This window comes from Monomorium pharaonis, chromosome 10 (genome assembly GCF_013373865.1).
Source record: "Monomorium pharaonis isolate MP-MQ-018 chromosome 10, ASM1337386v2, whole genome shotgun sequence".
In the NCBI taxonomy this organism is placed as follows: Eukaryota; Metazoa; Arthropoda; class Insecta; order Hymenoptera; family Formicidae; genus Monomorium; species Monomorium pharaonis.
The window spans coordinates 10,015,790-10,030,867 of record NC_050476.1 but is presented as its reverse complement, the minus strand read 5'-3'; the positions used below and the strand labels follow the sequence as shown (position 1 = coordinate 10,030,867).

Here is a 15,078-nt window from a genome sequence, read left to right as displayed (position 1 = left end):
TTCTTTAGAGACAACAACATTCCGCTTCTTAATCATCCTGCCATGAGTCCGGACCTAAATCCGATCGAACATGTTTGGGACATGCTTGGTCGTAGTCTGAGAAGTCTTGAAGTACAATCAATGAACTTGGAAGAATTAACTGCCGCCCTTCAACAAATTTGGCGTGAAATTTCTTATGACGATATACGTCGCTGCATCAATATGCGAGTTCGATGTCAGGAAGTTATTCGGCAAAGAGGTGGCAACACTCGTTTCTGAACAGTAAGTTCAACCCCCCCCCACACACACACACCACCCACACCACCACCCACACACACACACCACACACACACACACACACACACACCATCACACACACACACACACACACACACCACACACCACACACACACACACACACACACACACACACACACACACACACACACACACACACACACCTACCTACCTACTCCTAGTACATCCCTTAGATAATTTAGTCATTTAATGCCTGCGGCATCTGAATATTTTTCAGAGAAAGTGTCGAAAATGCATGGTTTATTTGAAAGTGGAATAACTCGGCGGAAAAAAATCGTAGGATAAATTTTAAGAAACCAATTTAAAGAGGAGACTTTAAGCTTTAGATTAGCTGTAATAAAAATTTTCAAAAAAATTTTTTAATGTCATGTACGATTTCAAAGTTGAGTATTTTTTGAAATTTTTTCACAGTTATGTTCAAAGCGCCATCTATTTGAGGGAAATCGTTTTTAGTTCAAACGGTTTAATGTGTCTTATAACTGAGGTTTCAAGCTTCAAAATGCTTTTTTATTTTTCTTTCTACGACCATTTCCCGCGAAGTTATGTAAGTTTTAATTTTGGGTATTTTTGGGTAGATTAAAAGTGATCCCCTAATTTTGATGCGGAGTGTATTATTATTAATATACATTTCAGATAGCTTTTAAGCCGATCAGTATGCACTTACAAATATATAAAAATTAAAACAAGTTAATACTAATTAGTGACACGTATAAATTATAATAACAATATACGTTATTTATTATTTTGTAATAATAACATTCATACATTTTTTTATTCAGTGAATAATTTTGCAAATCAATAAAGAAGATTTTAAAACTATTTTAATATTTAATGATGTAAAACTACATAATGCACTGATAACCTTGTCTAACTTTCTGATTTACATAATGCGGATATGTTTAACTATTTTGTAAATTACGGATTATAATTTGTACAATAATGATATTCTTCATAAAAATGTTTAAAACAAAAATATTCGCCGCACCACGCACAGCGCATAAAAGCGGTCATTCCACAAATACTACATTTGGGTATATGCTTTTCATTTTGTAAGTAACAGAACTCTACAGGATTTTGAAATTCGTCAGGATGTATTTCTACATATCCGCTTTTGAACCAAGCATATTGGAAAAGATTTTTGAAGCTGGCGAAGAAAACTGATTATGGGTTAATGATTGCAATTTAATTATTTCGTTACGGGAGTGCAAATTAACATCTCTCTCTTGAAGAATTATATTATCTGAAAATGTTCGCACAAAATTTTTCCAAATCCGGAATCCAAACACATCTAAAGGCTGAATAAGGCCCGTCGTCTTTTTTGGAATGGTTAAAAGTTGTACCTCTTTGTCTTGTGGAATCAATTGCTGTAGCTGTACTCGGGCAGTGTTCCGTCCATGAATCAAGCAGTAGCATGCTTTTACGACCAGTATTCGGTAAATACACGTCGCTGAACCAAGTTTTGAAATGCTCAGATGTAAGTTTTCCTGATGTTGAAGCTTGAATGTAAATATTAACTGGACGAAAAAGAGTTTCTTGCACTCTTGGACCAAATGTTCCTGTGGATTCCTTTAAAACCATGTACAGTGGTGAAAGAAGACGTCCGCTTGCCGAAATAATCGGCATTATAGTGTAACTATATGTCGTAGAAGATATTGATTGAACCGTTGCTTCAACTATTTTTGCACCTAATTGCGTTAATGTTCGTCCAGAATGTATTTCAAGGTTGAAACCACTTTCAAGTGCATTATAAACTTCTTCAACTCCGATGGCTGGGATGTTAGATCTTACGTTTGAAACAAACGATTCTGCGATATCTTGTAGATTATTAATATTTTCAAGCATAAATTGCGTTCTGAATGTTGTTATTTTGCGGGAAACAATTCCATGCACATGCTTAAATTTCCAAATCCAATATTTACTTGCCTTAAATTCAAGTAGATCTATTTGGCTTTTTGCTTCCAAGGCCCATGATCTTAAATTCATGTCATAAACAATAGATCTTCTTTCACGAGCTTCGTTGAATTTTTGCAGTACGTATTCCGTAATAAATACAACTTTATCTGCATTTGTTCCACCTTTCTTTATACTTGCTTCCTACCTGTATAGTTGATGTATGGATTTAACCTTGCGAAAACGGTTTTGTACAGTAGTTAAAGGTCGACTTGCTTTCTTTCTGGCTTTCCAAAACTCCACAGCTTTTCTCTTATAATTAAAGTCGACCTTCCCACCTTCATCAACAATGCATTCTTCAGGTTCAAAACTGTCTTCTTCTTTTTCTGCAGGCGTAATAGGTTTTACAACTTGTGCTTCATGCGGTTCTAATAAATCTTCAAAATAAAGTACATAATCATGTTCAAATAATGATACCGATCGTACGTCTTGACATTTTTGTAGAATATCGCGAATTTCATTATGTACTTCAATTTCAAACGACGTTATAGGTGTCTGTGTTATACTTGCAATTTGAAACGTAGTTGCTAACATGTTTATTATGTTTGCTACATTTAATGGTGTCATTTTGAAGAGAGAGAATTATATAAAGTAGGATATTATATAAATCACAAACTCTTCTCTAAAATTATTAATTGCTGCCGTAAGTAAAACAGAAAATAACATTTTCTTGAGCATATTTATATGAATCAAAAGACGCAATTACATATTATTTTATTTTTTTGCAAAGTAGTTTAATTTATCACTTATATAACATTAATCTTATCTCATTTTTCGTGTAATAAATAAATAAGATATTACATGATGAATTCTATTTTGATGTTCAATGACGCAAAATCACATGTTGTGCCGATAATCTTGTCAATTTTTTTGATTGATATAAAGCGGATGAGTCTAGTTATTTTTGCAATAACATTCATTAAATAATTTTGAACGGTACGATAAATAAGATATTACATGAAATTCTATTTTGTTGTTAAATGACGCAAAATCACATGCTGCGCCGATAATCTTGTCAATTTTTCTGATTGATATAAAGCGGATGTGTCTAGTTATTTTTGCAATAATATTTATTAAATAATTTTAAACAGCACGATAAATAAGATATTAGATGAAACTCTATTTTGATATTAAATGACGCAAAATCACATGTTGCGCCGATAATCTTATCGACCTTTCCGATTTATATATAAAGTGGATCCAATTTATACGTGTCTAATAGTTTCTAACGGATAAACAAAAATTATTTCTTAAAAAAAAAAAAAAAAATGCGAGTGCGAGAGAAAGAACGCCAGATCTCCTTATCAAGGAACCAAAAAAGGTATTTTCTTTTAAAATTAAAATTATTGTTAACAAATTTTAATTTAATTGTTTTAAAAGATGAAACTACCAACTGACAATGAGGAAAGGACGGAGTCGGAAATGGAAAACTACGGACCCATCGATGGGGTACGACCCATTGATTACCCGGAGACATATATTGTGCCATGTTGGTAAAAAAAAAGATAACTAAAATCGCCAAAAAGCATTCGAAAGAAGAAGTTTCAAGCTTTAAAACGCTTTTTGGATTTTATTTCTACGATAATTTTTCGCTGAGTTGCAACAGTTTGAAAATAACCTAAATTTTCGGTATACAAAAAATGTTCCCTATTTTTTTTTAGTAGTGTATACATATATATATATATATATATATTAACAAACATGAATAACATATAAAATTACGAAAATTTTACTTAAAAACATTTTTCTATATTTTAATGTTTCAACGATTATTACTTACGCATATAAATATGGAGAGCATATATGCCGACACGTTTATAATTATTTTTCGAAAATGGTTTATTGAAACATAAATTAATCATATATGGTTGAATTCGGAAAAAAAAACTTTTAATTTAGTGTAAACAAAAATTTAAAAATTAAAAAAATGGAAGGAAAAGAGGGGGTATTTTGTTAAACAAAAGCAAATAAAAATTTTTTGTTTATAACTTTGAAGTACTCTTAAAACCGTTCGACTTTTGTTTAAAAAATTTTTTTCTATCTTTTATAGTTTCGAAGATATTTACACAAAAGGAAAAAACCGATTTTTTTCAAAGGAGTGTTTCACCCCTTCAAAGTGAAAGTTAGCAGAAATGAAAAATAGTTCCCTATTAGGAACGAACTGCTCTATTTGCATATGATTTTTCAGAATTTTTTGAATTTTCGGATTCAATAACTTCCCTTGTAAGTCCACATTGACTAATCTTTGACGAGGAGATTCTCCTCAATACATATATATTAATATAAAAGAAACATATAATCTTTAAATATATAAAAAAATTTGTTTTTATTAAAGTGTAGGTAAATAATGTTTTGCCATAACATCAAAAAATGCTTCTATGCGTTCAGTATATAAAAATTTTCGTTTAAAAACAATTTTTGCGATAATGTCGTATTTATTTATAAGATTAAACTCACGCGATTTGTTTCTACATTCTTAGGTGCCACAGAGATAAATTTTATAATTATTTATGCGAGAATGTAAGAGGAAAGATAAAAACCGCGTTCTTTGTACCACATAGGTTTTCGATTTTCTATGCGAAACCACATTACAACTAAAGTATATATTACAATAAATGTGAAGAAACATTGTCGATTATTAAGGTTAGGCCTGTTTATAACATATACACTTTTGAAACTTTAAAGTCGAATACTTTAAAACTACATGCAATCTCCATATAGTTATATAGAAAAAAGTTGCTAAAAATTTCACTTTTATAACATATTTTAAGAAGAAAAAATCGATGAGGTCTTACCTTTTATGCATTTTTATCAATAAAAATAAATCACTTTAGAGGACAACAATTATCTATGATATCGGTATTATACGATAAGCTTTGCAAGCACAATAACAAAAAACCAAGATTCAGCATCACATAAATGAGTAAGAAGATTTAAGCTCGCGTATAAAATTGTATCCAGAAAACATACAAAAAAGCTTTAATATCAATAAAACTTAAAAAAAAAGTAATAGATTTATTCATAATGTCAAATATTATATTGTGCGCTTTGGAATTGAAAATGTATATAATTCAGATCAAAGCAATTTTCAGATAGAATTTCATGCTGGTCATATGTTACCAATGAAAATAAGACAAAACTATGATGCGTATAAATCTTGATCAATAAAATATAATCAAATGCATTGTACAATCTAATTAGCTGTTTTACGATTAAAAATTAAATTTTCTAATTGAAATTTAAAAACAAATAATTTCTTTATTTTCAACTTTATTTCAGAATTTTTTCAGAAATTTCAGACACTTAGTTTTTAAACTGCAGCTCATCAAAATTGTGTTGAGTCACAGTGATCCAGTGTAACAGTCTCGTTCGAAAAAAGAGATGACAGCCTAGAGTTAAAAAATAAAAAAATAAAATTTAATACTTTCAGAAAGTACTTTTAAAACCATTCAATTTTTATTTAAAACATTTTTTCTTTTTCTTACAGTTTTGATAATATTTGCTTCAAAAGAAAATAGGTAATTTTTTAAAAGGGGTTTCATCCCATTAATGTCAAAAACTTATATATAAAAAAATGCGTCTTTTATTTTTGTCTATATTTCAATATATCTAAAGCTCATTAAAATTAAAAAAAAAAAAAAAAAAAAAAAAACTTACAAGGAAAGTGTCACGGGCATCCGACGCCAATTTGATTCTCCATAAAATATGTTGTTGAATACAAAAGTTAAAGAAACACGTATTTTTTATGTGCAGAATTTCATGTTCAGAGAGTAAAACAACCTTTCGAAAAAAATAATTTTTCCCTTTTGGAGCGCATACTGTCGGAAGTATAAAATAAAAAAATTGTTTAAATAAAATTTGTACAGTTTCAAAGGTACTTTGAAGTTGTACAAATTTTTTTTAATTTTTTTGTTTAACAAAATACCCCCACTTTCAAAGGGGTATTCCACCTTCTAAACATAAAATTCCGCACATAAAAAATACGTGTTTTGATTTTTGTATTTAACAATACATTTCATAGAAAATCAAATTGACGTTGGACGCCCGTGACACTTTCCTTATTAATTGTCTTCCTTCGTAAGTAAAAAATTTTTTTCTATTAAAACAAAATTTGAAAAAATACATTCCCGCATAAAAATATCTGTTATATATGTTATTAAATAAATTGTGTAAATTACATTTTATACATATAATTTACAAAATTTACACAAATAAATAAATTTATTTAATAATTTACATTATAATTACTTTTACTTATGTTAAAATATTAATACCAATCTAACTTAAAAAATTATGAATTTTTAATTTAACAATAAAACAACTTTCTCACAACTGCAATTGCAAATTAGGACGTGATAAAGACATTTGGAAATTGAATTTGTCTTTAACAAAACTATGGAAATAATTAGTCTTCGTTCGATGTTCAAAAAGTTTTTTTTCATTAAACTGTGTTATCTAAAAACTATTACCTTAGACGTACAGTGAAGGGCAACTGATACGCTCTCAAATATCGGTATCCTTTGCCTTTCCATTAGGTACTGGAGCACTAACAACCCGTTCATCAAATCATAATATTCCCTAAAGGATAAAATATATATAATAATTATTTAAATCAGAAGGCACCATATATATTAACTCTCAGTTATTAGACTATCGAAATTTACCGTTATTATTAGATAAAAACTAGTGGCCTGGCTCGAATGTTTTGCACTTACCGTACAGTCAATCAAATGCCCAACTTTCGATACAAATTTTTCTGGAACTAAGGCCCATTCACACCAATCACTTTACAGTTCTTCAGTACTCCCTCTTTTTGCGCTATGTTTCATAAAAAATTTTATTTCAAAAAGTGAGTGTGGCACACTCAAACGTGCGCCCAATTTTTTCAAAAATTTTGTTGACGTTTTTCAAAATATTTCTAAATCTAATTTTTGATATTTTATTTAGAATATTAATTTTCCTAAACTAAAAAAAACTTTAATTAATTGATTTGGTTCTGAGATATAAACGATTAATAATATAATTGCTTAAGTGCCACACACCTAAAACATAGCCTCTCCAAGCATGAAATGCGGTGGCTGACAATAATCAGACTGCACGCGTAATGCTTTTTGTCTGCGGCTGACTCGAGTTCGAGCCAGGTCACCAGATTTTATCTTTTTCTTATCATTTTTTTCATAATTTTAATCTATTTTTGCCATTTTTGTCGTTATATGTATTAATTGTTTAGCAATATTTTATAATATATATAATTTTAAAAAATAGATAAAAAAGAATTTACGTATTTTTAAAGAAAAATCAAAAAATTATGGAACAATAAATAAACAAATTAAAAATATTACAAATCATATGTCACGTAACTAAATTATATGACATATATAATATCTTTTATTTGTTCATTTACTGTTCCATAATTTTTCCACTATCCGTTGTCAGTCTAATAACTGAGGGTTAATAAAATTATCGTATACAACAATATATATTAAAATGTTAGACACCCAAAATTCATACTGTACATATATATACATACATAATATATACAGGATGTTTTGTAAAGATTTATACAATCTTTATAAGCAGATAGAGCGCATTAAACTAAACAGAAAAGTCATTTACCGTTTTGCAACTTTCGCAATAGTAAATGAGTTATTAACTTGTAAAATTTGCTGTATTAGTCCAGTCTACCGGCCAATACAAGCATGCCGAGCGCCCCACCGCCCAGCGCTTGAGCCTTGAGATTGCTAGGCGCACGGGGAAAGTTGTTACAACAAGCGGCAATGGCTACACACAAGCGATGCGTAACGCTGGATTCTTCCTTTGAGTTATAATAATTGCTTATCTTTTTTAATAAAAATAAAATTTTCTAACGACAAAAAGTATGTGTGTACGTGTACATACATGTTGTTATGAGTGACACACTCATAACGATAAGGTGTCAGTAACATAATGACGTAAGTCGGTCAGCATCGCGCGAGGTTTCGCGCAATCCGCTCGACAGTTAGCGCAATGCTCCTTAGACAGCACTTGCTGTCTAAGCAATAATTTGGAATACTGACCGATTTACGCCCTCACGCAATCCTCCCCTTCTTTCAATCCAACTACCAAATTATCGGATATATAAACCGGCGAAAGAAGGTGAGGATCGGGTCAATCTGAAGTAGACAAACTAAGACTACACACGACACTCTGCTTTGCGGGGTCGTGGACAACAAGCTAATAGACGCGACACTCTGCCTTGCGGGGTCGCGATCTACCCATTGTAACTGAATACAAGAATAAAAGTGTTCAAGACAAATAATGTATGTAACGAAATACCTTCCTCGCGAGATCTCTGGCAGCGATCCCAAATCGTACTCACAACGAGGGGTACAACAATGTGTACAAAAACATCAGTTCTAATGCTTAAAGAAGCAACTACTAAATTTATTTTTTTAATAAATAAAGATTATTTTTCATAAAAAATCTTTTTTGATGATAGTCTTAAACGTCGTAAATTGTCATTATAAATTTTAAAAGAAGCTGTTATTATGTGTTCGGAAAAAATTTATACTTCTTCAAAAAACATTAAAAAATTTTATCGATAAAATCAAAATGACAATCAAATAAAATTTTTGTTTCAACTTCATATTCTTAATTAAAAATTAAATAACTAGAATTTATATTTTTAATAAAATTAATCCTTGTGATAAATTATAATACACGAAGAAAACTTTATGGTACAATTACTGTGGTAAGTAGTAAACGCGGACCAAGGAGAAATTATAAAAATTTTTATTTTTTTATGTTTTTCATCAAATTATGATAATATTTTCACTACTTATATGGCATAATTCTCTGAAATTTCTTTTTACAGTTCGTGATTAATAACATAAATAATAAATCATTCATAATTTTACTATAAAATTTTCTCCGTGTAGATTTACGAATATATGAATTTATAAAATGTTTGAAAACTTATAAACAATATTTAATTAAAAAAACTTTCAGTATGTAATTTGTGTGTGTGTGTGTGTGTGTGTGTGTGTGTGTGTGTGTGTGTGTGTGTGTGTGTGTGTGTGTGTGTGTGTGCGTGCGCGCTGTGACGTAACAACCGCGGGCTGTTGTCCGTTACAAGGGCCTTGGTAGCCCTTACGCGTTTACATCACGCGGGTCCTGCGTCCTCTCGCTCGGGAGCGGACGCGGAAGTGTGACACGTCGTACTTTCTGTGTGTGCCGTCCCATGTGTTGTCCTTTTTCTAATTATTTAAGTTCTTTGCGAGCATTGTATCAGGAGTGCGGCGGAAATCGGCGACCAAAAGAAGCTTATTGCATAACATTCAGACGTCTTAACAGAGAACGTTTCCGAAAGTCGCGGAGTGAGCTGTCAAAGAGGAATTTACAGAGACCTTATTCGAGCGGGAGTTCGCAGATAATACCGCTCTTTATCTTGCCTACAATTTTCATCGCGTGAGAATTCCGATACTGCTGCCGAATCGCAATTGCGGATCCAGCAAAGGCGCACAGGACCAGTACCCTGACGGGGCGACTTCAGATCCGATCCCGCAAGATTTCCGGCAGGGATCGCAACAGTTAACGACCTTTTCACGCCCACGTCGAGGAAGATAACGTCCCGGATGCGGAGGATGCGCCCGGCTGAAAGACAGGAAACTGCCACTGATGGAAAAGCGCGAAAATTACCGTGGGGCCCCAAAATGTCAATCATTGCGCCTTGTATCAGCCAGCAAGTAGCGGCAACGCACGTCACGCGCAAGTCAAAATTGGGAAATCGCGGCTAATAAGGGCCCGGTTTATCATAGGCAAGGTGGGGCGCGTCGCCGAGCGGCCCCCGCAGGATCCAAAATCGATCACTCGAGCTGCGGAAATCTTTGCGAGTGAATTCCAGACACCAAGCTATGAGCAATTGTGAGAGGACACAGGAGCCGAAGCATCCCGACCCGGACGATGCTGAGGAGGAGGAATCGACTTGGTGAAACGAGCGTCAGAAGTATTCTAAAGCCGCCGATTTCGTGATTGGGCGAGCCGCGAGAAGATCACGGATTTATTACTGTCTTTTTATTAAAGTAGTCACGAGCTCGCGAATTTTCTACAATCTCGTCGTCTCGCCCGATCATGCCCGCCTGTGTGAATTTGCTGCGTGTCGTTCTTCTTGTTATAATTGCGTTGCGTGCGTGTCCCGATCCGCAGCCGAGTTATTAATGTATTCTTATCGTATTCATATCGCGAATCTTCGCGTAATTATATTTTCATTACAATAAATGTATTTATCCCTTACCGCCTGGCTAACAAGCGAGTAGTAATTGTCGCGCACTTTATTCGCGCCGGATATTATACTGTACGAAGGAGCACGAGTCCGTCACGGGTTGCGCAAGCTTCGAGATCGTTAATAATACATTTACGGACCATCTCGAGACACTGCGCGAGATATTCCAACGACTCCGCAACGCTCGCCTCCGCCTAAACCCCGACAAGTGCAAGTTCGACGTCAACCACCTAACTCGGGCACGTGGTGGATCGCGACGGGATCAGGACCGACCCCGAAAAAACCAATGCGATTGCCAAATAAGAGCCGCCAAAAAATGTAAAGCAGGTCCGCCAGTTCCTCGAGGTCGCTTCCTGGTATCGTCAATTCATCAAGGACTTCGCTACCGTCGCCGCCCCGCTAACCGCCTTGATGCATAAAAACGCCCGCTGGGAGTGGGGAACCAAGCAGCAGGCTGCTTTCGATGGACTAAAACAAACGCTAACGATTTTTCGAGGCAGTTTATTCTACAGACAGACGCAAGCACAACGGCGTTAGGCGCGGTCCTAACGCAAAAACTTCCCCGGAGGGGAGAGAGTAATTGCGTACGCCAGCCGGACCCTCAACCCGGCCGAGCGAAACTATAGCGCGACTGAGCTCGAGTGCCTCGCGGTCATATGGGGGATACGACGAATGCGGTGCTACTTGGAAGGCTATCATTTCAAAGTGGCAATCGATCATCAGTCCCTATGGTGGCTAGGGAAATTAGATCCGCTAACCGGACGGATGGGGCGCTGGGCGTTTGAGCTCCAGCAATATGATTTCGAGGTACAATGCCAAAGAGGCACGCTAAATCGCATCGCAAACGCGCTATCGCGCCAACACGCCGTAAACGCCGTAGCCCTGCCGAAGTGCGCGTGGTACTGTCGCATGTGACGATACGCTAAACGGACGCCCGGATGCACTCCCGATTATCGAATCAAAGGAAATCAACTCCGAAAGCATATCCTCCACATCCTCGACTTCAAAGACATCCCACCGGAAACACAGTAAAAAGAGTGTGTAGCCACCGAAAAACGCCATGAACTCTTGCGACGGTAGCACGACGAGCCGACCGCGGGACATCTCGAAAATTGCGCGCTTTGCCGAACATTACTATTGGCCAGGAATATTCGGCGATATCACCCAATACGTCCGCCAGTGCCCGGAGTGCCTAGCACACAAACCCATCCAGGTGCGACCCGCCGAACTCTTACACCTCGGTGACCGAACCCCGGCAACAGGTGGCCATCGATCTAATAGGTCGACTACCGCGAACCGCTCAAGGGTACTTAGGTGCTGACGATGCAGGATCGGTTTATCCGGTGGCTTGATGTGCGGATATTGCAACGCGCCTCCGCGAAAGACATAGTGGAGAAGATCTCCAAAGCAGTCATCCTCCGGCACGGATGCCCAGAGATCCTGTCGTACAACGGAACGCAACTGCTGTCGTCACAATTCAAGCAGCTACTCGCAGAGAATGGAATACGCCACCGACTCACCCCGGCGTACGCCCCGCACTGTAACCCCGTCAAGAACCGCGTCATCAAGACTATGATTTCCCAGTATGTCTGCTGAAATTACCGCGCGTGGGACGAGCATATCGAGGAATTACAATTCGCCTATAATACAGCAAAACACGACACGACGGGATACTAAACTGTGTTCCTCATGTACGAGTATGAGCTCTGTCGACCGACCAAACCTCCCGCCGAACACGAGCACCGACCGCCGCACGAACTCCAGCGACGACTCCAAGAAGCATACGAACTCGTGCGGATACGAAATGCGCGGGCATTCCAGCAACAAGAACGCCACTACAATATGCGCCGACGAGCCTGGAGACCCGAAATCAGAGAGTGAGTGTGGAAGCGCGACCACCCCATTTCCCAGACCGACTCTGGAGCCTCTCCAAGTTTATGGACTTGCGCCTTTACCGCTTATCCCGGTCGAGGTGAAACCAGGAGTCGTAGTAGACATACCCCATTTTCTTTCTATGTATAACATAATTAATATTTCAATAAAAAGTATTTTTTTTAATTAAATTTTATCACTTTACATAATATAAAGTAATGAATGACATGCTAATAGAATAAATGTCGACGCTTCGTGTACTCGGATAGCCGCCTCTCAAGGAAAAAGGAAAGCACGACGCATGGGTATTGGCGAGCGAGAGACAATATTAGTATCGAGTGCGAGTGAAACGGATATTGGGATCCATCGAGTCGGTATCACGTTTTCTCACTCATCTTAGCTCTATCCTTCTTCAACGTGCGACGTTGGTGAAGGATGCAACACCAGCGCGATCCCCACTTTTTTCGCTCCTCTCCCATCTCCCCGGCTCCTCCGCGCGCCCAGTAAAACGTACGGCACTTCGCGTGTGTGCATGATCACCGTGCGCTGAACGTTGCAGGACACCATTTCTGCCCGTGCGTGTACACGTACACACGTACTTTTTGTCTTTAGAAAATTATATTTCTATTAAAAAAGGTAAGAAACTATTATAACTCAAAGGAAGAATCCAGCGTTACGCGTCGCTCGTGCATAGCCATTGCCACTTGTTGTAACAACTCCCGCCGCGCGCTTAGCAATCTCAAGGCTCAAGCGCTGGGGGGGGGGGGGCGGCCGGGCGCTCGGCGTGCTTGCATTTGCCGGTAAGCCGGACAAGTACAGCAAATTTTACAAGTCAATAACTCGTTAACTATTGCGAAAATTGGAAAATAGACTTTTCTGTTCAATTTAATGCGCTCTACCTGCTCATAAAAATTGCATAAATCTTTACAAAACATCCTATATATATATGGGGCATTCTTTGTCAAGCGGGCCACCCGCTGTTTAAAAATTGTACTCGACGTAGAAGAACTATCTTGCGCACAAATTTAGTTACGGGCAAGAGCTATCGAAAGCCATGTGCGCTTTTGAAAAATTCAAAATAGCGGAGCCAATATGGCGGATATAAGAGTGCAAAATGTAAAATAGTATATAGATTTACTTTAATTCTGTTTTCTAAGAGTTTTCGAAAATGTTAATTACGAAACTGCTGTCAAATTTTAAAAATTCAAAATAGCTGATTCAATATGACGGACCTAAAAGTGTAAAACGTAGAATAGTTTACACAATTACTTAAATCTTGTTTACTTGAGAAATAGTGTAATGTAAGGCATAAGTCTAATGTCACGTGACTGATAGTAAGACTAGCACTGATAGAACGGATATAGGAATGTAGGGATACAACTTATCTCGCAAGGTAGAAGCCATGAGGTGCAAAGCGGGGTATCCTAGAACCTTCACTAGGACTCTTTCGGTGAAGAGAGAAATATTATTAATAGTATTTATATGATAAGTGTTGTTACGTGTTAATGTTACAAACATATTATTACCTTATTCATAAAATTTTATGTATTTGCGAATGATTATTTCCTACCTTACACTGTATTTCTACATTCTTATATCCGTAGTCTCCGTATACTATCGTTCTATCAGCGCTAGTCTTATCATCAGTCACATGACACTAGACTTATGCCTTACATTGATTCTCAAGTAAACAAGATTTAAGTAATTGTGTAAACTATTCTACATTTTATACTTTTAGATCCGCCATATTGGATCAGCCATTTTTAATTTCGAAAATTTGACAGCAGTTTCGTAATTAGCATCCTCAATATCCCTTTGAAAACAAAATTGAAGTAAATCTATAAACTATTTTACATTTTGCACTCTTATATCCGCCATATTGGCTCCGCCATTTTAAATTTTTCAAAAGTGCACATGGCTTTCGATAACTCTTGTCTATAACTAAATTTGTGGGCAAAGTGATTCTTCTATCAAGTACAATTTTGGAATGGCAGATGGCCCGCTTGACAAAGAATGCTCCATGTTAATAACGGGTATTAATAAACCTTTGCATAATATTTATATCATCGTGTTGCCCACGAAAATCAAAGACGAAAAGCTCTATAAATTTTTTCGATTCCATGCGTACAGTTCTTATAATTATTGTCAGAAAATAGTGAAATATTGCCAGTGTACGCACGGCTATAACGGAAATACGAGCGCGGTGGGAAACAAGACGATCGTCGTTGCGCGTGAAGGGTGATATCCGCGCCGTCGTCGCTCGCCGCGAGGCGAAGAGAGCGCAAACAAGATTCATTGCTATTCGCGATGTTGTTCGTAGCAATAAGCGATGCGGACTAAGGATGGTCGACGATAGCTCATAACTAAAATTTTTCACATAAATTTTTAAACTGTACTACATAAATTGCGAAGCTAAAAAAATTAAAAGTTGATTAAAAACATTAAGAGAATCATTTCATAGTATTTTTATTAATATACTTGAATTTTAAATCAATGAAAGCGAATAATTCGTTGGAAATCCACTACAGTTTATGCTCTTTTGTAATTTTGCAAGCTTATCAGAACTGTATGTAAAATTAATATATTTTGTCATTATCTTTATACTAGCAGGTCACTTTACAGTTTTCAAAAGATACGTCATAGTATTTTCAATAAATTACAGTTTTAAATTAATAAAACCAAATAATTCATTAAAAGTC

The 15,078-nt window shown here is 36.0% G+C and overlaps 1 protein-coding gene and 1 pseudogene across 10 annotated transcripts in view; both read right to left on the bottom strand.

The window, feature by feature from the left end:
• The window catches only part of LOC105833366, a 303,435-nt gene that overhangs the window by 133,722 nt on the left and 154,635 nt on the right, over positions 1–15,078 (bottom strand). For 9 of the 10 annotated variants that reach the window (XM_028194774.2, XM_028194775.2, XM_036292848.1 and 6 more), the window contains one exon: positions 6,717–6,825. The exons of the other annotated variant lie outside the window; for it this stretch is intronic. In XM_028194774.2, coding sequence (XP_028050575.1) covers positions 6,717–6,825 — 109 coding nt within the window. The remainder of the gene's footprint in view (positions 1–6,716; positions 6,826–15,078) is intronic. 10 annotated transcript variants of the gene reach the window in all.
• LOC118647614 lies at positions 801–2,305 on the bottom strand (annotated as a pseudogene).